Source organism: Pelecanus crispus, chromosome 1 (assembly GCF_030463565.1).
Source record: "Pelecanus crispus isolate bPelCri1 chromosome 1, bPelCri1.pri, whole genome shotgun sequence".
Taxonomy (NCBI): Eukaryota; Metazoa; Chordata; class Aves; order Pelecaniformes; family Pelecanidae; genus Pelecanus; species Pelecanus crispus.
The window spans coordinates 111,126,110-111,149,232 of NC_134643.1; the positions used below are offsets into that span (position 1 = coordinate 111,126,110).

Below are 23,123 nucleotides of genomic sequence, written 5' to 3' on the forward strand. Positions count from 1 at the left end.
AAACTAAAATAGTTCTACACATACTAATACATTTATATTGACAGAGCTGTCAGAGCATTAGTAACATGCATCTCCCCCTTTCTTCTTACCTCACTTGACCTCCCCCAGGATTAGACGTGTTACCCTTTGAACAAGTATCTGGCAACCTCATTTTCTTTTCTGAGTAAAAGGCCAGACAGCCTGAACGCTTGTAGTTGTTCAGAGAGGAATGGGAGACTATGCAACCAGCCTTCAAGAGACCTCCTAGGTAAGACGATTTCTCAGGGATTTTAAGAAATACCTGGCAATGAACAATAAGAGAAAGCAAAATTGCTACTGAAGCGGTGGTGCTTCATTCTTAATTCTAAGTGTATTGAATATAAACCATATAATATTTGGCTAGCATTAAGAAGTTGCTTGTTTAATAGCAACATATCGTTACAGAAGCCCCCTGCAATAATAGCAGGAACGTTCCTCCAGGACAGCTATCCCAGAGAGCTCAAGCTACTTATTTCCTAAGTGTTAGAGATAAACACACTTTGGTAAGACAGAGGGGAGAGTTACCAACTGTTGCGGGTATGGCATTAAGGAGAGAATCCCAAATATTTTATGTTCTTCCCCCAACACATAAACACATAGGCAAATACCAGGGAGCAGAAGTATTGGCAGTTGTAGAAGGTTGTTACTATTGGCAGTAATTACTTTTGAGATGTACATACAGAAGGCATAAATACAACAAGAGTATATACAATGTCCAAAAATATTATATTCCTAAAGGTTTTCCTGTATTTTGTTTCACAAATACTTACTTGAAACTAAAGACTTTCTGCTAAATTAAATCCTTTTTTTAGTGAGAGTCATAGGCTTTTTCACAACAAGTATTGTTTTACATCTCCTGATATTTTTTAATTGGTATCACACTTTGAAGTGTCTTGATTACTGTGTAAACAACTATGAAAGATATTTACATTTTTTGATGGTCTGTTATACAAAATAAGGACACCAAATCATAATAATACTGCAATATTGTGAAAGCAAGAAGCAGCCATTATCTAGGACTTTCAGGTTGTTGGAATGTTTTAATTTTGCTCTGCATGGTAAGTGCAAATGGCATTCCCATCAAGTGTGCTTACTGGAATTTGACAACCTTGAAACAAACTTTTTAGTATTTCAGATTGTACATTAATTTTGATCTTTAAAGACATGTTGTTGTTTAAGGTTCCTGATACCATGACAGGGCAGAAGGAATACCCTACATTTCTTAAAAAACCCAAAACCAAAAATGAAACCCCCAAACCTATAAACTAATGAATGGATACACTAACAGATCCTTGGAATGTTTGCTGCAATTTTCAAGGATATGTTCTTTGTTCTTCATATGTAACCGAATAGTTGAATCCTTGCTAGAAGTGCAGTTTTAATTATGGAACAGTGTAGACTGTTGAAGTCTAGCTTTGGCAGCAGCTGTGCAACACTGGCCATTTCTTTTCGCCTGTGTGTCTCATCTTGGAGAATCCAAAGATAGGGGTAAGTAGCTTGTTTAATCTCCATTCTCAATGTTTGACCTGTCTGAGAAGACTACCAAAATAAATGATAATTAAGAAGTTAACATATTTTTTTAAGGGGGGCATTTGTATTGAATCTGGATGACAACTGTGCAATTAATTTCCTACGGATTCTTGAACAAATAATAGGGGTAAGTATGGCTGGCCAGTGTGGCAAAATAACCTAGTTTTCTTTCAAATTTTGAACTCCATCTTGTGTTATGTACTGAATATGCAGAAGCCAGTTCAATGGTGGGAAGCTGCAATATGTACGGTAACATGCTCAGACGTCTGACACCTCTATAAAGGACACAGGGAATCCTTCAAGAATCCATTCTTCTGGAATGATGAAACACGAATCTTCTTTAACAGCTGCCTCTTTCCACAGGAACTCCTTTTCTTGATAGTGCCCATTGTGGGATCCAGTACAGGCACAGCAGAGAACTCATGTGTTCCTGTGTTTCTCAGTCCTTGGCCATGGACTACTTCTTGTCTTTAAAACATCAGAAAGTGCAATGTCAATAAAAAATGCATACATCTCCTCACATGCAAGCAAGCAAAGTGGGCCAACCACACCTACATGTAAAAATGCTTTCAGGAAATGAAACTGGGAGGAGTTCTGCCCAGGCTGAAATTATGACAAATCTTGGATATAGCCTTTAAGTATTGAATTGAAACATACAAAGGACATGCCTTGTGACTTGTCACTTTGAGAGATCAGTAATTCTTAAATGTTCTCAACAGTAGAGTTAAAAAATATCTTGCTGTCTTGCGTACTTGCCATCTCTTCATACACGGATTAAACTAGAAGTCTAGACTGCCCACAGCTAAAATGGAGCACAGCTGGTGGAATAGGCTAATGAGTACTCTGTGGTATTTGGGACCACAGTGTAGCATCTAGGTATGGATGTTTGCAATGCCCCATTTATGTCTATATTGGAACAAAAACTGGGCACATGTCATCCTTGGCCATTGGCCTCTTTCTCTCCGTGCAGGCTAGAAGGTAACTCCAGCAAACCCTCACCATATTCCTGCTCTGGGCAATCTGAGAACCGGCATGGCAGGAACCACACTGTAACTCATGTATGAGTTATCTATATATCTCATAGCTACGGGCCTGGGCAGTCTAGAAGTTAGCAGTAGTGCATGACAGCTATAGTGCAGAATCCTGTACCCCAAATATGACTCTGGCAGGTCTGGAAGCGTGTTAGAGAGCCAGACCAGGACCAGGGACCAGGCCTGCTCTAAGCCACTTTGTTTAGAAGCACCTGGACCTCAGGAACTGGGCTCAAGAGCATGTCAAGGCCACAGACCACGCAGAGCATCTGGCTGAGATATGAACAAACACCATTGATGAGGGAGAGTCTGAACCAGTGCCTTAAGGAAAAAAGATTTTTTCCTAACACAGTTCCTACAGTTTAGCACGCCTGCCATCTTTTGCAAAATAAGTGCAAAATATTAGTGAATTAGTGAATGTTAGTGGATGTACTGCATGACAAGAGTAGCCATTTTTCTCTTTCTTCAGTGCTTTCCAGATCTTGAATGTTCTTTGACTTCTATCTGAACTTTGCATATTTAAAAAAGATCTAAATTGATATTACAATAATTTTAACTACATGGTTACTGCTCAGCATTGATATGCAACATTTTAAAATATACCTAAGTTAAGAATGAGCATCCTTTGAAAGACTAGTTTACAGTGGATTGATACACTCTAGGCTCAGTAGCAACTGGGTGCCAGACACATGCCTTAGACACCACTCCTATATGATCCACTGCTGTCCCCCAAAAAGAGCAGTTATTAGAAACAGTCCTCCTCTTCCTACTTCTACTGGCAGCAGCAGCTGCCAGCTTTGTATCAATCTCTGACAAATGCAGAAAGATGCATTCAGCTGTTGGGACAATATTTATTGTTTGAACTGCCATTTTTGCCTCCAGGTAGAGGACTAAGTGGCAGCATCCTGAGAGCCAAACTCATCCTTTGAGTCTCAGCTAGATCACGATATAATAGATGATCACAATAACATATGCCTTAGTATCTTTGAGTTACTTGTGACAAAGCAGGCAGATAAAATCATGCCCAAGTTGTAAACTGGAACATGAGTAGATACAAATGGTATGGTTATCAATTTCCCAGTTCACAGAGCATTAAATATAGCATTTGGGCTTTGTCTATTACAGGGACAGGGATTATTTGCAGAATTTAACTTCCTTAAGTTCAAGATTGCTTGGATGTGAGGCTGGATACTGTGTCCTTTCTACTTAAAATCTTCCAAATGAAGGTTAAGAAGGGGTCCCTGTCTTCAGGGAGCTGAAAGTCACAGCTATATTCCTACTCTTTACACAAATTGCTAACGCTGATTTATAAATGTCTCTCTTGTGTTTATGCCAAACATCCAGTAACAGTGCTGTGAACTTGTGTGAGCTTTCTGACAGTGAAGAAAACCAAAGAGACTGTGCTAAGAGTGAAGCTCCCGTTTCCTGCACTGGTGACCTCAAAGGTTGCAGGAATTGCCCTCCGACCTTCACTTCAATACTGGGCAATCCTTTCAGGACCAAACAGCTGGAAGCCCCAAAGCAGCAGCACAGGTAACATGTAATTATTGTAAAAAACCCCAATTTCCTGACTCCTGATAATCAGCTGGAATTTGTCTCCTTTTATTTTGCCAAACTAGTTAACTGCGAGAATGAGAGTGACACATTCGCAAAAGAAACCATGATGTCCATAGTATAATGCAAAAAGCAAGAATAAGAAGACGATAAAAGCTGCTGAACTTTGGTTTAGCACAGGTACTGGAATCACTGCCATGTATAATGTTTTGAGAAGCACAGGTAATTTTAAAAACAGTTTTTCAGTCTCCAGTGAGAATGAAGAAATGGTGGACACTGGGAAAAAAGAAAACCTGATCTATCAGAGCTGGATATGATAGGTAGTTCTGCTACAGCACAGATGCTACTTCTTTCAGTAACCAAAAACCGCTTGGGCCTCCTGCTGGGGCAACTGCTATAGCAAACAGTAGGAGTAGTGCACTACTCATTCTTAGGACAGGGAATACCTGTTGCACTCCATAAGGAAAAGTACAAAAGTACTTGGATTTTTGTGTGTGTAGTCAGAAACAGCTGCAAGGAAGGAAATACAGTGTAGTTAAAGGTACACTGCTGATGAAACAGATCATTATGGTAACTTTCACTGTAGCCAATTTTGGGTAAAGTGGTAATAAATGAATTGCTAGTGTTCATCACACGCTGTGCTGTTAGTTATCTGGCAGACCGAAAGGCGAAGGAGAACTAAAATTCAGAGGCAACCAAGATAGGGGAGATGAGTTACAAACTGAGGATAACAATTTAGGAGATGGTTGTGGAAACAAGGTAAGGTATTGAGGAGCTGAAACGTTTATAAACCATGGCTAAAAAACATTCAAAAGAAGTCTGTGAATAAACGTTCTCACTACATGTCTGAACAAAGCAAAATTGCTGGACCTTAAATAAAAGTGCTAAATGCTGGCCTAGAGGCATGGTCAGGCTAGTGATTAGTTGCCTTGGATATTTGGTGGCCTATCCAAAAACGAGACACGCTGATATTAGGTCAAAAACTTCCACAGCAATCTACCTGTGCTATTCAGCATTTAGAGCTGCATTAGGATCAACTGAGTTAACCTTACTTTGTTTAGGATTCTTTTTGTGTCCCGCAAAGCAACATTTTGCTGTACAGAGAACTCATGGATGGCCCCGGAGCCTTGTTTTGCTGAGTTTGTCTGTGAGCCACGCCAGCACCCTATCAAATAGTCGAGAAATTTATTCCAGCGCTCATGATGACACCAAATCTATTTGGGGGGGGGGGGTGGTGGTGGTGGTGGTGGTGGTGTGTGGGATTTTTTTTGTGTGTGTGTGAGAACGCAGAGCTCACCCGGCAGCAGACACACTGCAAAAGAGATCAAAGAGGCACTAAGAAAACAAACTGGGGACCGCGGAGCGACGGCAGCCGCCCCGCTCCTGCCGGCTCTGCCCCGCCGGGGCGGTCGGCTCCGGCAGCTGCTTCTGGAACGCCCTTTACTGCCAGAGCACCGCTCGCCCCGCCCCGCCCAGCCCCTCGGCAGCGGCGCTTCGGGCGGCGGCTGGGGGCTCCGCGGCGAGGGCGGCAGCACCCCCCCGCCTCAGGCCTGGCTCCGCCAGCGCCGCGGCCCAGGCCCGGCCGGCGCTCACCGCGCAGGCCGCCGCCTCCGCCTGCCCCGACACCCCGCACCGTTTTCGGGAGAACGGCTCTTCTCGCACCCCCTCCCCCTTCCCGCTATCACCCCCCCTGCGGACAGAGCGCGGGGGCTGCGAAACCAAACCCCTCGCTCCTCCGCGCCGAGGGCAGGCAGGGACGCGGTTCCCCCCCAGCACCGCCCCGCCTGGGCTCCCGCAGCCCCCGAAGCACCGACACCGCCGCCCCGGGCACGGCGGGGGGGTTGGGGGGAGCGGGAAGCCCAGCGCAGCCCGCAGCGGCCCTGGCGCCTGGCACGGCGGGCGGGGAGGGGCGGCGGAGGCGGGCACCTCCCGGCCGCGGCGGGCTGCCCCGGCCGGTGGGCGGCGCCGGGCGGTGAGAGGCAGGGGGCGCCTCGCCCGCCCGCCCCGGCCCCCTCCCCGGTGTATATAGCGGCGGCGCGGCGCGGCTCCGCTCCCGCGGCGGGCAAGATGGCGGCCGTCGCCAGCACGCAACCCCCGCAGCCGCCGAAGCTGCCGCAGCTGCTGGAGCGGGACCCCTACCTGGCCCCCTTCGAGGCGGACTTCCAGCGCAGGTACCGGCCCGCCGGCCTAGGCCTGCGCCGCGGGGAGGCCAGCGTCGCCTCGGCAGGGCGAGGGGCGGCGGGCGGCTGAGCAGGCGGCGACCGCCCGCCCGCCTCTGGGGGCGCCGGGGCGGGCGGGGGGAACGGCGGGGCGGGCGGTGTCCCCTCTTCCTCCTCCTCCCTCCCTCCTCTCCCCTCCCCGTGGCGGCGGGGGCCGTCCCTCAGCCAGCTCCGGGGCGGCTCCGCTTCCCGCCCCGGCGGCGGCGGGGGGCGGACGCGGATCTGGGGGTTTCTCGCCGTCCCTTCCGACGGACGCGCCTGCACCGCGGGCGGAGCCGCCGCCGAGGCCCGGCAGGGCCTCCGGAGCCGAGCATGGCGCGGCGCTGCAGGGAGGCCTCCATCGCGGGCCTCTCCGTCGCCGGCGCTGTGGGAGGCCGTCCCGGCCGCCGCAGCCTCTCCGGCGCTTCAGGCGCCTTCGTTGCCCCCCTTGGGCCCGCCTAAAAGCGGCATCGCCTCGTTACGGCCCGGGGGGTGGGGGGGAGGGGGCTCACAGGCGAGCCTGGCCCTCAGGGCGCAGGCAGGTGTGCCTGGGGGGAAGCGCCGGGAGCAGCCTGTGAGGGTGGTTCGCCGAGCCGCTGTCGCTAATAAAAATGTTATTCAGTCCAGCTGCGGTAACGCGTAAATAAACTGCTCCTGAATCTTCTCTTTACGGAGGATTTTCCTTTAGGTGCGTTTTTGGAGATATCCCTGAATCCCCAGCTCAGCTGTTCGTCAGACTTAGAACCGATAAAGCGTCAGAGTGTGCATTAGGTTTGCTTCAGGTTGCCGGTCTGAGCACCCCTTTTTTTTTTTTTGCCTCTTGCTGGGAACTGCGACACGGACCCTCTGGCTGGGATGGGCGGCAGGCCTGGGCGAGAGCCTGCCAGCAGCAGCTTGGGCAGAGGCGACCTGCATCCTGCAGAGCCAAACTGCCGGCCTTGAAAGACTGCTGAAACCTCACTGGCTGTTTGAAAACAGGAATTGGGAGTTTTTGTGGTGCAGTTTTGTACGTTGCATTTCACTAGCAGTCCTCTGATAATCAAAATTGTAGTACTGACCAATGCCCTATATCACAGAAGTCTGGAAAAGTCTATGTATGTGGGAGGGAAGTAAAAAGGAATTTGATTTTTCTAAAGGATTTGGCTTTTTTTCCTTTAGTGTATTACACATGGTGCTTTTGGCTTAACGTTATCAGGTGTCCTGTTGGGTTCTGGCAGAGAATAGCGGTAAGGCTAGATCTTGTAAAATGGGATGAAGGATTGAGTAAACTACTAGGCTGATTTACAGAGCATTTTCTCAAACTGTAATCTCTTAATGATAGAATAACTGAGTGTTTTAAACAATGATTCCTGGCAAGCTTGTGATAATGTATGAAGTGCTGTAAAACACCTAATTCTTTCAGTTGAGTGCCAGGGTGTAGGAAGTAATAAGTGGGTGGGTCTGGCTCTTAATAAAACCATTCATTAAAACATTTGGGCTTCCCAAATGTGTCTGCCATCTGAATGGACACACTGTGGATGAGAGTGTTTGTATTTCTGAGGATAGCATGACTGTGCTGAACACAGTGAGTTTTCAAAACTTCTGTGTACTTCCCAGGTTCATCTATCTCAAGCATAGAACTTCAGATGATCCTGTTTGTATCTTGTCCCTTACTGGCTTTCTGAACCTCAAACTGGTCACGACATCTAATTACTGTGGAAACATGTATACTGTTAATTAGTTTAAAAGAATAAAGGAAAGCTTTTGTAACAACCTGTGATAAACTGAATGTCTTATTCCAAGCCCAAACAATCCTGTCCTGTCTTTCGTCCCATGGATGGTAGAGAGTGCCAAGGAGGAAGAGTGTTAAGCACAGGGAAATGGCCCTTGGTGTGTCCATGCAATGTGCATCCCAGCTTCCATGAATTGTGATTCAGTTTGTATTTAATAGCTCCGGGTGTGTTTTTATCTAGAGCTCTTGCACCATGAGTGCCCAGGAGAGAGGAGTTTCGCAGCCTAGTTGCTGCTTGTGTGAAGAACCAGTTCTCTGGGGTGTTTTGAGGCTCCAGTATGTGGGTCTTGCTTGCTTTTCTCCAACTCTTTCACTGGAGGAGGTGGTGAACAGCCATGCACAACTGTTCACTGTGTCCATGAAATCCTGAGCAGTGTGCAGCTATATGATCTTTGTTCCTGGCTAAAGGATCCTCATGTGTTTAACTGGTTGATCTAGGAAGGTGGTCCACATGTCTGATCCTTTGCTGTGTGTTGTGTGTCTTTCCTGGCCCCTTTTGAGATGAGAGTTAGAACTGAAAACAGACTTTGAGTTGAATACTGTGTGGATTAATACAGTTACATAATGATATGGCACTTGCATAACTAACCCTTCAAGTGAAAGTGTAAAGCAAGATAAACCTAGCAAGCTGTCTATAAGCAGAAATGTATTTAAATGTATTTACTTTTGAAGCTTCAAGCCTACATACAAATTAAAGTTGTAGATATTAATCTTAAATCCTACAGGCAGTAAATTCTTATGCCTCTAGAAAGGTAGCAATTGTTTTAGATGGTGACTTAAATATTGATCATGCATTTGTGGGGCCTCTCATTATGTAACCCAGTGGATCAGATGTATCTCACACATAGTGTAGGAAAGGCTGTGATGAAACAACCAGGAATATGTGCTGTTGAGCAAATCTATGTATTAGTTGATCAACTGTCAACTGCTTGCCATGGCCTCATTATAGGTAGGGCGGGAGGACTATTCTTAATATATATTTGGTATTAGCAATTCCTTTGCTGTTGTAGAGTAGGAAAACTGGATAGAAATGATACCACTCAACTGCTGAACAAGTAACAATCTGTTCATTATTCCTTCTGATACTACTGGTTGGCTTTCTCTCTCTACCTTTGCTCTTGATATCTCCAGACAGTGGCATTTTTTGGCATTTGAATAGTTTAAACAACAAAGATAAGGTAGTCTCTCAGTTCAGGAGGTTGAGTTGAGTCTCCTGATGAAAGGGACAGGAGGCAGCTGTTGTGCCTGGCACCCTGTAGCACCAAAAGTGATTTACTTCCTTGGATTAGGAAGCTTTGGGCAAGAACAGAAGTGAAACAGACTTGATCAAATAGAATATGTATGGGTACTTTTACTGTAGCAGTCTAAATTTCTTCTTAAAGTTTGCAATGATGTTAACTTAATATTAAACAAAATAATTAAGGATTGATGGGAATGTGTAGCTTATAGCTATAATAGTATGTATGGCCTAGAGAAATAAAAATTGGGGATTTTGACAGAGGATTAAAGATGCTTGAGAAATAAAGCTTTATAAACATTTGTCTGTGGAGATCTTTATAATATGCCACGTGCAAAAACGTATAAAAATAGTCTTCCCTTTGTCTTGCTTAGTAACAGTATGTTCTTCTACAGAAGGGAGGGGAAATAAAAGACGTAGGGTCTATTCTTGGCAGTGATATCAGCAAGCTGTTGACTGACTGACCCTTTGGGCTTGAGTCTGCTGTTTTATCCATAGTACTGTATTAACATAGCCAGCTTATTGATAGTGGAAAATTTTGTAACTGTTTATGCCTGACTGTTGTAAGATGCACAGTTAACTTGGTTATGATGGTTTATTCTCACACTCAAAGCAGGGTTGTTTCTGGTGTTGGATTGGATTGCCCAGGACCTTGTTGGGTTGTGCTGAATCTCTGAGGATGTGCTTCCACAGCCTCTTTGGGCAGCCTTTCCCAGTGTTTGGCTACTCTCACTGTGAAAATTTCTTTCTTAGTAGTGTAACTTCCCTTGCTGCAATGTTGTCCATTGGCTCTGGTCTTTTTTCCCTGTGTACCTTGGAGGAGAGCCTGGCTCATTCTTTGCTCTAGGCGCTCCCTGCCACCTGTCCCTTTAGATAGCTTAAGACTGTAAGTAGACATTAGCAACCCATACCTCCCCAAGTTAGCTTTTTCATCTCTAGTCTGAAGAAACCCAGCTCTCTTAGGCTCTACCTGTGTGACATAGGTAGTAGAAGACAACAGACCAGGAACAAGAAGCTGGCTTTCTACAGAGGCCTTAGCTTGTCCTTGCTCACCTGTGCCTTGAGCAGCTGCAGGCCTGTCTTGCTGGAGTAGTTCACATCCACCTCTCCTGCCCTGTGTTGTGCCCCTTCACCCCCAGGAGGGTGACCATATCTGCATGGCAGTATGCCTAATATTGAGATCTTTGCACATTCTATTATTTGTCCTCTTTTTTTGGGGAGGGGCGGGGGGGGGGGGGGAGGAAGATGTTGAAGGATAGATACGCTTTACTTGCATCAGCCTGGATTCTACAGTGTAATATAATTATATTGATTCACTTTGAGAATTGCCAGATTCATGATGAAATGAATCATGACATTGCCTCAAGTTCTGAAAATGTTCCTTTTGGTTTCAAGGACTGTCTCCTTTAATGTCTCAAAGTATAACTTCCAGCTTTAGACAGCTGACACTTTCCTTTTTTAATAAAACCTTGAGAAGCACTGAATGGGTGCTTTGATGGGAGCAAAGTTCTTCTCTAAATAAGCAATGCCAAAAATGTGATGCTAGGACCTAGTTAAGTCCTAAGCATGTAGTATGGACTACCATAGTTAAATGAGTGACTACTGGGAAGAAAGAGATTTCTGGTCACATTCACTCCTTGCTACTTTGTCATGCATGGGCATGTTGTTGGAAATGGTGTTTGTGGAGAAAAATAGAAATCTGTAATTTTTCTTTTTTCTGAATGCCTGTATTTGACCCCAAGTGTGTGTGTGGGTATTTTCTTTTTTTTTTTTGGGGGTGGGGGGGAGCAATCCTTTCAGTGTATATGTAGTGAACCATTCAGCCTTAACCCAAGCCACATGCTATTCAGAGCTTGAAACAAGAATCTACTTAAAAAACAAACAAACAAAAAAACCCCCAAGTGATAGTGTTTGCATAGGGTATCACTGTGCTACATTGTTTGACCATCTGTGATATGTTTTCCCACCAGTATTTTGTTAACTCCCAAATGTTATTTAGGCTAAAGACTTTGTATAATTTAGTATGTATTTTTAGTCTTTTACCTCTTAGAACATAATTGGTTCAATTAAAATCATTAATGCCTGTGGTGTAATTGCATTTTTATGGAGTAACAAACTGGTGTTAGAAAGTGCTGCCCATTAGAATTTTCTGCTGTAACAACGTGCATGGCTTATTATATTTTACCAGCCCCTGCAACTGCCTCTGTAATCTACTGACTATGTAGTCCTCAGTGAAAGCTTTTTTGAATATTTCTATTTATAGAGTAAATAAGTAAAAATGTACCATTGCACAGCTTCAGTCTTTATCTTGATGAAAGCATGAAACAGGACACTGATTTGTTCAGCCAGACAAAATACTGGCTATAGTGCTTGGTCATAGGTATGGGTTGAGAGAGAGAAGGTACCATTTCTTCTGAAGTGTTGGTCAGTTTTTGGTTGAGAAGACTGGAGCATCTACTGAGTGGCTTTTGTAGCTGGATCAATTGACAAGATGTCTGTCAGTTGGTTCATAGGTTTCTAGTAGTGTTCTTAGACCCCTCTACTCTTACAGAAGGGAAGTACTTGCCATTCTCCTGTTTGTATCTACCTAATATCAGATTACTGCTGCTTTATAAGGTTCTTTTTTTTTTTTTTTTTCCTATTAAGAGATGCACAGTGGTGGGTAATTTTCATTCAAAATGAAAAGGTGTTGAATTTGGTTTAATAGGAGTGAGTAGGAAGGCAGCTGTTGAGGTCTAGCAAGTTTGGGAATGGAAGTTGAAGAATGACCCAGCTCGAAGTCTAGTTTTAGATGATGATGGCGAGGGGAGAAAGGCTGGAGTAAGATCTGTCACAGAATTAACACAACTACTCTGTGCCATTTGTGTAGGGAGCCATGATGCTAACTCGGAACAACTGGATTTTCAGTTTCTGTTTTGTTTTGTACAGGCTGCTATATTAGGTGTGCAAAACTAAATGTTCACGAAAAACAATGTCATACATTGCTGTACTTTCTTTTTTTGGTGGCATCCTGTAAGTTCAGTTAACTTCCTGCTGAACTACTCAAAATTATTCTAGAGCCCTATAGAAACCACGGCCTGTCAGTTTAATGGAATATATGCTTCTGCATTATGGTAGTCTAGAATGCTCTTGTGCATTAGGATTACTAACCCTGACAAGCACAGCTGACTGCATCACTGATGACCTGAATTTTTATGTCTGAGGAATTAGTTACATAGGCTAATGTACATCTAGTATATGCACATCTGATCATAGTCCTCATCGAAAGGTTCAAGCTGGCAATTGTCTTAATAGCTGCTAGCTTTACAGAAAGGCAGGGAAGTATTAAGATGTAGGTATTGCGTTTTGTTAGCAAGGCAGTTGCCTCTGTATACGAATTAAAACTAAGTACTCTGAAAAACTGAGTGGAGGCCCCCTCAGATCCATTACGTAGTGTTAGCATGTCTGAGGATATTGGATGGGCTCTGAGAATTTGCCCAGAATTTTAAAGCAATAGATTACGTGACCAGGAATCTAATTACTGTCTCATTGTAATAGTGAGGAAAAGCTTTGTCTTGCTGAATACTTTAAGTTCGAGTATTTATGCATGTTTCTTTATTACTTCCAAGATGTAAAGAAGGCATTCTTATTATGGAGGACTGTATTAAACTGACATCCTATCTCATGAAGATGCTTTTCTCCACCTGTTCAATTTCAATATTTATGTATACACACTTCTCTTTCCTCTCTGTCTTCCTGTTACCTTCTATTTACTCCGACTATGCTGTCTAATCCTAGCTGCTCCTTCATCTTCTGTCTGCCACAAAAGAAGGTCCTTTTCACTTGTGCAGTGTCAGAGATCTTAAACCTCTCACTCATGCTTCAGTTTACTTTGTACTTCAGAAACTTTGCTTCATACACTTATTCATTAGGTTAAAAAGAAAAGAATGTCTTAAGGCAATGTGTCAAGTGCAACAAGATCAGGTTTTTGTGTTTAAAATGTTTAAAACATGAGTTTTCCTCTGGAAAAAAGTGTTCTGCAAAAAAAGGTTTTTAGCTGTAATATGGCTTGCCTCTTCCTCAAGTGTCTGACAGTTTGACTTGCTTATAGCACCTCATGTTAACAAGTTGAAGGCCAGTTATTAGTGATGATTCCTGGCCATGCTGCAAAGAACAGGCCTCCAAGCTGTGTAAAACAGTGTGTTTTGCTTCATGGAAGCACCTTACCAATGAATGTTATCTGGATGTTATTTGTGATTAAAATCTAGTGTAGGCCCTTGATCTAATATCTCAGAGTAGATGTCTGAAGACCTGTCTAATGACCCAGGTCAAGTACTTCACTTATGTGAACATCTTAAAACTGTTCCATTAATCTGCATATTTCTAATGGTAAATTTATGTCAACCTACTCTCTTGTGATACTTAAAAAAAAAAAAAAAAAGGCCTTACTTACAGTTTCTTTAAACATGCAGTTCCAATTCTACCGATGTTACTTGAAGGTAGCAGTAGCTCTAATGCTTTTTATTTGACACCTTCCTGCTTTCTTTCGCACTGTTGCGCAGGCACTTAGGGTTCACATGTGTCTGCTGTTCTGGTGTGCTGTGTTGCTGGACTTTGTGCTAGCATGTCTGCCGTTGTGCTTAGCGTTAGAGAGAAAATAAGTTCACAGTGGGGCATGAAGTTCTGGTACGGGTGGACCTACTCTCCCTGAAGTAGCAGTACTACTGCTAGAAGATTATGCTGAGTTCAAAAAAAATGTAGCCTAGATCTGGAAAAGGAATTGAGTGGTGCTCAGTCACACACAAATTAACCTTTAAGTGCTTAGTTCATGGAATAGAAAACATGAGTTTCAGCCCTTATGTGAACTAGTCTTGCATTCATTGAGTGATTTGTCTCCATTGGTGTGTTCCACAGTCCTCAAAGTGAGGTTAGGATCTGGGTCTTACCACTTCCAAGTGATGCTGGCATGAGGCACCAAAGTAAGGATGATGTCCTTTGTGGTAGGAGTAGGAAAGTAGAGAAACCCGGCTCAAGTAATATTTTGGGAGGGTGTGGACTTAAAGTGTATCAGTATTTCTTTAATTCCTCCCACTCCAAACCAAAACACCACTTTTTTGGTCAGGGAAGGGTTTATAGGAATATGGATAAGCTAACGTGCAAACAGACTTCATTGATCTTAAAGGGTGGTTAAATACCATTGCAAAGATGTGCGACTGGAAGAGGCTTATTTTTCTATTTCTGGGCAATGTTTAGGGTCTGATCTTCATTTGCACTCATATTTTTCGAGAGAGGGAGCTGATAGGCTCTTTAGGAGACACTGTATTGGGACAAGTGGAAAATAAACTTTTAGTGCTAATCACAAATGGATGTAGGTAGTTTATTACAGTTTGGAGATTATCTTTTGACAAAACAATGCATTAGATGGTTGTTCAAGCAAGTCCCTCTGTGCCAGCTGTGTGTGTGAGGCAAGACTTCTGTTCTAAAGGCACTCTCTTTTTCCTAGCATGTCACTGATGGGCAGGCCACATCCATGTGCAGGATATGTGCCTCCAGGCATTCCCCATGGTCATGTGAGAATGTGATGTCATCATCAGACTTAAGTTTTTGGGTGTGTAAGCATTTGATAAGATGCTCTGGAGGAAAGGCAGGAGGGCCAGGGGGAATTGTCTAAAAGACCTCCTATTAAAATCATGCTGAGTTGCTGTATGTTTTAAATGAAAACATGCTGCAATACCACAACTGTTTGGAAATTGACCATCTAGAATGAATTCATTGCATAAACATAGGAGTCAGCATCTCAATTTAAGCAGCTTTAGGGGGTATCCTGATTGTACTGTACCTGCTATACTAGGAAAAAAAAATAGAAATTTAATAAATTCTGTTGTATGTGCTAGGCCTAAGCAGATATGCTGGGTATTTTAGGCTGTCTAAAAGGCCCTTGGACATCCCTGTTTATGCAAGCAAATCTTACTGTTAACATCATTGTTTGATACCTATTGTGGTAGATATCCACAGTATAAATGTTCCTGGTTTGACAGGGATTGGTAAGCTGTAAGTTAATTAATGTTTTCCATTCTAAGACTTATGCAGCTCACTTTGAAATTATGAGTCTTTGATCGCTTTCAGCAAGATTTAATTTGTCCTATGTCAACAGTTCTTTATGCCAAATGCCACTCCTCTAGGAAATTGTTTAAAGTTTAATAGAAATATGTTGTATACTGCTTTGGTGTGCAAGCTTTTCTGAGGAAATTTGGGCAGCATGCTGGTTATAAATACTTGCACAATAGCTTCGTATTGTTACACAAGCAGTAGCAATGACTCCACATAGAGGCATTTGTGAAATAGTAGATATGATGTTTTGGGACAGGAGCTGGTGCAGGGGCTCTCCAGAAGTTAGAGGTAAAATCCTCATTTTTTGAGAAGAAGAAATTGGAGAGAATCACTGAAAGTATCACAATCTGTATACTTTGTACATAAAGGTAAGAACTTAAGGCAAATAAATACTTTTTGTCAGTTCCCAAATCCTTCCTCAGTTTGTATTTTGACTGGACTTGTCATCTGATGTTACCTCCTCTCTGTCCCACTGTGTGCAGTTGCCCTCCTCATCCCCCCAAAATCCTTCAGATCCCTAGGAGAAATAGGAGAAAAAAATCCCTCCTTTGTAAGAAAGGATGGAACAGAGCTGAAAAAAGACATGCTTTACAACTTCAGGGTCTGTTTAGACTACAGCTGGTTTATGAGACTGTCGAAGTAGTGGAGAACATGGTAAAACTTTTGCATGCTGAACAAGCCAGGGGACTCAAATCTACCATCTGAACAAACAAAATCCTCTCTCTTAGTTCACATGAACTCCCAAGCTTTAACTCAGTCTTTGGAAAGCTCATGGATGATCATATTTCAGGTTCAATACATGGATATTGTTTGTACTAAAGTATTTCAGTTTTCAGGAGTCGACAGTGTGTGTCCAGTACTGCCAATGGCATGGGCTCTGTGAACATGTATGTGAGGTTTTCCTGTGAAGCATAGTCTGTTGGGAAAGGTTTTTTCATTTCCCTTTCTTTCAATAGGGATCAGACATGTTCTGTAAATTTTTCATTCTCACTTAGAGGAAGTAATTTAGAAAAGTACAGCTTAAAAAAAATTACCAGTGTAGTGATAACTTTAAATTTTTCATCTTTCAATGAGTATGGTGGCTGTACTATCTTCTCCCTTTGGTCCAGTGTTTAGGAGGCTAAGTAGTTTTATCTACTTGCCCCCATTTTTTCAGTTAGGATGCTACCCTCTTTGCCCGTGTTCTTCCTTCTTTGTTCAGATCTTTGCCACTTTCGTGCCACTGGCTAGCAGTTGTTTTGAATGACAGCAGGTACTTGTGGGATACTGAACTAATTTCAGCATGTAGCACCAGTAGAAAAAGAATCTTTTCATTGACAAACTCCAAAGGGATGGGAGAGAGACTGCAGCAAAGCATAGCACTTAGGTTAGTTGCTTTGGTCTGTATCCATTGTGTAAATAAGCAGCTTTTCTGTTTCTTAAAGAAAGCAAATAAAAATAGGTGTTACTGTCCATTTTGTCAGGCAGTAAGGGAGAAAGCAAAAGTGAAAAAGGGTTTTTAAAAAAAAAAAAAGGAAGTGATTGAGGTGGCAGTTTGGTACTGGTGACAATATCAGAAAGGTTTGTGTTTTTCCTCTTTCCTTCTTGCCCCTTCCATAAAAACAGCAGGGGGAAGAGGGGATCCCTGAAGCTTTTGAAAGAAAGGCCTGTGCCTGGGCTGTGTGGAGATGTCACTTGATCTGCAGGTAGCTGTTTCTTAGTCTGTGCAAAATTCAAGGTAGTTAGTTGTATCTTAGCTTTTTGGTTTCTGATTTGAGTGTGAAAGCTAGCTTCTTTGCTTGCTGTACAGCTTCCTCTATAGCTTTTGGGGAAAATACATAAAGTACAATTAATAAAGGTATTTTTATGTACTTAATGCACAAGTGTATATACACAGAGCTTTTTTGGAGGAGTTTCTAGCTAGCATGTTGTCACAATCCAAACTGGGCTGCCCAGGGAGGATCATGGCAGTTCTGTGATTCCCTTGGGTTAAATTAAGGTGAAACGACACCAAATGATTGATTAAACACTTCTTTGGTAAAAAAAAAAAAAAAAAACCCTGAACTTGGCAAGTGTAACAGTAGGCAACCTGAACTAGGAAAGCATAGCAGTAGGCAACGTGGGTTCTAATTGAAATTAGAAGGAAAGGAAATCTAATTCAATCTAATTGAAATTAGAAGGAAGGAAAAAGAGGGAAAGGAGAGAGAGAAAAAGTTATCACCACCCTTGGATCCCTTGATGACTATGATAGGTGAGGTGATCCTTAGGTGGTGGGCGCACACCTGGCTTTCTCAGTCATGTCTTTTATAAGCCAGACTCCACCTCTCAATTGTGTGAAGTCCATCCTCTCGACAGCTTATATGGTTCTTGTTCCAGAAAGTTCTCAATCTTCTGTGCAGGTGTCATTGTGGGGGGGTGGTTGTGAGGGGTCTTTTGGGTGGTTGTGAGCCCCTTTCTCAAACTCTGTATGACCTCTGGCCATATATGGTGAGTTGTGAGGCACATTAGAAATATGGAACTGTGCATCCTCTGACACGCCTCCCCGTGCTCTGTGCCACCCGACTTCCCACTTGTGGTTTGGTGTCATCATGCAGATCTTAACTTCTTTCATCACAATATTTGAGGCATCAACCAACCACCACAATGTTTGAGGCATCAACATACATTAACTCTTTCAGTCTCTCACACTTGTGGATATATCCAGCCTCCACTGGGGTTCATTGGTAAGTTTAACCATGGCTTATGGAATTCATTGACTTAATCTATGGCATATTTGATATAAGACTGAGTTCTTTAATGCTTCATTTTATAATCACCTGAAAGTTTTTTTCAAAATATTGCTGATTTATTTTAATCCTGTTTACAACAATTGGAATGTATTTAAGGAAAAAAAAAAATGAGGCTCCTGACAGTCTTTTTTTTAAATAGCAGCAAACAGATTTTTAATAGTAATGCTATTGCAGTGTAATTTGAACGTGATTATAGTGATTAGTTCTTTCAGACAGGAAATTATAAATAATGCTTGTTAGCATTTAGATTTATTTGCCAAACTTCTTTGGATTTTCTTTGTATCATCAAAAAATTCTGGACAGAAAATCTTTTTCTAGCTACTTCTTACTTGTTATCCTAAAATAAATACATGCATGAGTTCATAAATCTGATTATTTGTTACTTCACTTAAACACTGTAAATTGATGTAAATAAAAACACCTCAAAACTGAAGACTACCCCTTCATCTCCCTCCCCTGCCTTCAGTTTTAGATGCCACATAATTCTGATGGTAGGTACATGTAGAACTTTCCTCAAAATTTCAAGGTACTAATTCTATTAGCTGGCATGATGCATTATTTTTTGAGAAAGTGGCCTTGGATTATAATGTCAGTGTATAAAAGTGTAAGGTGTGAAATGTGTATTTTTTCATGTTGCTAAGGTAGACCATGGATAAAAAGCTCAAGTTTGCAGACGGAGGACAAGACTGTGGAAAGTTAGAGATGTTAACTACCAAACTTAATCTATAGAGTGATAATGCCAGGTGCTAACATTATGTGGGGAAATTAAGCTGTCTTGTGTATAAATTCCATCCCTCTATCCCCAGAATTTTCCATGAAGCGAATGCTGATTCATAGTGTAAGCTATCTTTTATCTGATTTTAAGAATTTTTTTTTTCACAGACAGGTCTGAGCATGTTTTAGGGCTGAAGGTGGCACATAAGCTAGTTTCAAATTAAGTTTGTCCTCAAATTCAGTTTGTTCTCACAGACCAGCATGGGGCACTCCAGCTGGTTCCCATGCAGTGGCTGGCTACTCATGCTAACATTCAGTGTTCTCCAACCCTAAGTATGAGGCTCAACAGAATAGATAGGGCCTCTTCAATGTCACCAGCTCCTCTAATACAGTATCTTCTGCAAGGCTCCCAGTACATTGTGGTTTCAACAGGTTTCATGCATGTATTGTTTAAATGTAAATGACTTATCTTAACTTTTTTCAATTGGATAATAAAATACAAGGTTCTTGATGCTGATAAAGTTCTTGATGACAGCAGAAGACTCAATCTATAAATCTGATTGTTCAAAAATACACTTTTTCTTCTGAGGAAAGCAGTCTGCCACTTTTTCCATGAACTGGTAACAGGATGAAAAAGTAGCATTCATAGTACAGAAGTTAACCTGGTCCTTGACACCTTGAACTGGTAGAAGGTGTCTGTAGGTTCCACAATTGGTAGAATTAAGAAGAACACAGTCAATTTGTGTATGGAGATACATGTATTTCAGCTACAACCTGTGAATTCTGGGAATGATGTGAAAAACTTTACTAAAAGATTAGGTGCCTAAATAGACCTAATTGTAGAATCATAGAATCGTTTAGGTTGGAAAAGACCTTTAAGATCATCCAGTCCAACCATTAACCCACACTACCAAGTCTACTCTAAGCCAATCAAGGGTAGACTAGACTAAACCATGTCCCAAAGTGCCATGTCTACATGTTGTTTGAACACCTCCAGGGATGGTGACTCTACCACCTCTCTGGGCAGCCTGTTCCAATTCTTGACCACCCTTTCTGTAAGGTCTCCCCTCAGCCTCCTCTTCTCCAGACTAAACAACCCCAGTTCCCTCAGCCGCTCCTCATAAGGCCTGTGCTCCAGACCCTTCACCAGCTTCGTTGCCCTTCTCTGGACACGCTGCAGCACCTCAATGTCTTTCTTGTACTGAGGGGCCCAAAACTGGACACAGTATTCCAGGTGTGGCCTCACCAGTGCTGAGTACAGGGGCACAATCACCTCCCTGCTTCTGCTGGCCACACTATTCCTGATACAAGCCAGGATGCTGTTGGCCTTCTTGGCCACCTGGGCACACTGCTGGCTCATGTTCAGCCGGCTGTCTACCAACACCCCCAGGTCCCTTTTGGCCAGGCAACTTTCCAGCCACTCTTCCCCAAGCCTGTAGTGCTGCATGGGGTTGTTGTGACCCAAGTGCAGGACCTGGCACTTGGCCTTGTTAAACCTCATACAGCTGGCCTTGGCCCATGGATCCAGCCTGTCCAGGTCCCTCTGCAGGGCCATCCTACCCTCCAGCAGATTGACACTCCCACCCACTTTGGTGTCGTCTGCCAACTTACTGAGGGTGCACTCAATCCCCTCATCCAGATCATCGATAAAGATATTAAACAAGGCTGGCCCCAAAACGGAGCCCTGGGGAACACCGCTCGTGACCGGCCGCCAACTGGACTTACCGCCATTCACCACTACTCTCTGGGCTCGGCCACCCAACCAGTTTTTTACCCAGCAAAGAGTACGCCCATCCAAGCCATGAGCTGCCAGCTTCCCAAGGAGAATATTGTGGGAGACAGTGTCAAAAGCTTTGCTAAAGTCCAGGTAAATGACATCCACAGCCTTTCCATCATCTTCCAGGTGGGTCACCAGGTCATAGAAGGAGATCAGGTTGGTCAAGCAGGACCTGCCTTTCATGAACCCATGCTGTCTGGGCCTGATCCCCTGGTTGACCTGCACTTGCCTGTTGAGTTCACTCAATATGAACCTCTCCATAATCTTCCCCGGCACCGAGGTCAGGCTGACAAGCCTGTAGTTCCCCGGGTCCTCCTTCTAGCCCTTCTTGTAGATGGGTGTCACGTTGGCAAGCCTCCAGTCATCAGGGATCTCCCCTGTTAACCAGGACTGCTGATAGATGATGGAAAGTGGCTTGGCGAGCTCCTCCGCCAGCTCCCTCAGTACTCTTGGGTGGATCCCATCTGGCCCCATAGACTTGTGAGCGTCCAGGTGGCGTAGCAGGTCATTAACTGCTTCCTCCTGGACTATGAGGGCTCCATTCTGCTCCCCATCCCTATCCTCTAGCTCAGGGGCCTGAGTACCCTGGGGATGACCGGTCTGGCTGTTAAACACAGAGGCAAAGAAGGCGTTAAGTACCTCAGCCTTTTCCTTGTCCTCGGTGACAATGTTCCCCTCCACATCCAGCAAAGGATGGAGATCCTCCTTGGCTCTCCTTTTATTGCTAATGTACTTGTAAAAGCATTTTTTATTATCTTTTACAGCATTGGCCAGATTGAGTTCTAGCTGGGCTTTTGCCTTTCTCATTTCCTCCCTGCAGGACCTGACAAGATCCCTGTACTCCTCCTGAGTTGCCCGCCCCTTCTTCCAAAGGTGGTAGACTCTCCTTTTTGCCCTGAGTCCCCGCAAAAGCTCCCTATTTAGCCAGGCCGGTTGTTTTCCCCGCCGGTTGGTCTTACAGCGCACGGGGACAGCCTGCTCCTGTGCCCTTAAGACTTCCTTCTTGAAGAAGGCCCAGCCTTCCTGGACCACTTTGCCTTTCGGGACTGCCTCCCAAGGGACTTTCCCAACCAGGGTCCTGAAGAGACCAAAGTCTGCCCTCCGGAAGTCCATCGTAACAGTTTTGCTGCCCCTCCGCTTGGCATCACCCAGAATTGAGAACTTTATCATGTCGTGGTCGCTAAGCCCGAGACGGCCTCCGACCTCGACATTTCCCACAAGCCCTTCTCTATTAGTAAACAGCAGGTCAAGCGAGGCACCTCCCCTGGTAGGCTCGCTTACCAGCTGCGTCAGGAAGTTATCCCCCACATGCTCTAGGAACTTTTGGGACTGCTGCCTCTCTGCTGTATGGTATTTCCAGCAGATGTCTGGCAAGTTGAAGTCCCCCATGAGAACAAGGGCTGGCAATTGCAAAACTTCTGCCAGCTGCTTATAGAATGCCTCATCTACCTCTGCATCCTGGTTGGGTGGTCTATAGCAGACTCCCAACAGGACATCCGCCTTTCCAGCCTTCCCCCTCATCCTCACCCATAAGCACTCGACCTTGTCATCACCACTGTTGAGCTCTATGCAGTCAAAACACTCCCTAACATACAGAGCCACCCCACCACCTCTCCTTCCCTGCCTATCTCTTCTGAAGAGCTTATAGCCCTCCAGTGCAGCACTCCAGTCATGAGTCGTCCCACCACGTTAATAATAATGATTAGTCTCATTTGAAAATTTAGCAAATTTGGACCTAAATAGCACTTGGATGTCAACTATTGTAGCACAGCCAGTAAACCAGGAATATTGTTACTGCACAATAACAATGACTGGATTAAAGTGTCTTTGCCTCCTGAATAGGTTCTCTTTTGGACCATGAAGTTATGGACTGAGTATTATAAGATAATGAGTTATGTCTTTGAGTGTGACTGTTGGCTGTTGTGTATTTTGGCCAAGCTATTTGTTTTTTTGCTTAACAGTAAATAGCAGAAACAATTACATAAACAAAAAAATGTACTTTCTTTAATATCAGAAGCAAAAACTTCATCTGAGCTGTGGGCCTTTGAATTGTAGAACAAGAAGTAAGGCATCACCTTCCCTAATATCATAAATAATGTATTGTCATCAAAGTAGGCATCAAACTGAGCTTTGGTTTCCAACTCAAAATGGAGGTACCTGTAAGTGGCAATTATGTCCATGAAGTGTCATTGTAGAACATTTGGACCGTAATGACTTCTGACAGAAACATCTCCCAGGTCCTACAGAGGTAGGAAATGCCAAGTCTGTCAAGGTCTGATTCTTTTCCAGATATCCCTCTGAACAGCTTGTTTGTCGGTACTTAGCTGGGATCAGTGTAGTTTGCTGCACATCCAGTACCTGTCAGTTAATGTTGTTCAATTATAACAGCGTTTTCTCAAAAATGCTTATTGAGTTCTGGGGTGTATGTTGGCTAA

At 43.7% G+C, this 23,123-nt stretch overlaps 1 protein-coding gene across 1 annotated transcript in view; it reads left to right on the forward strand.

Moving 5' to 3' along the window:
* Nucleotides 1-6,200: 6,200 nt before the first annotated feature.
* Nucleotides 6,201-23,123, forward strand: part of GBE1 (1,4-alpha-glucan branching enzyme 1) — a 178,230-nt gene continuing 161,307 nt past the window's right edge. The window contains exon 1 of the mRNA XM_075718169.1: nt 6,201-6,304. Coding sequence (XP_075574284.1) covers nt 6,201-6,304 — 104 coding nt within the window. The remainder of the gene's footprint in view (nt 6,305-23,123) is intronic.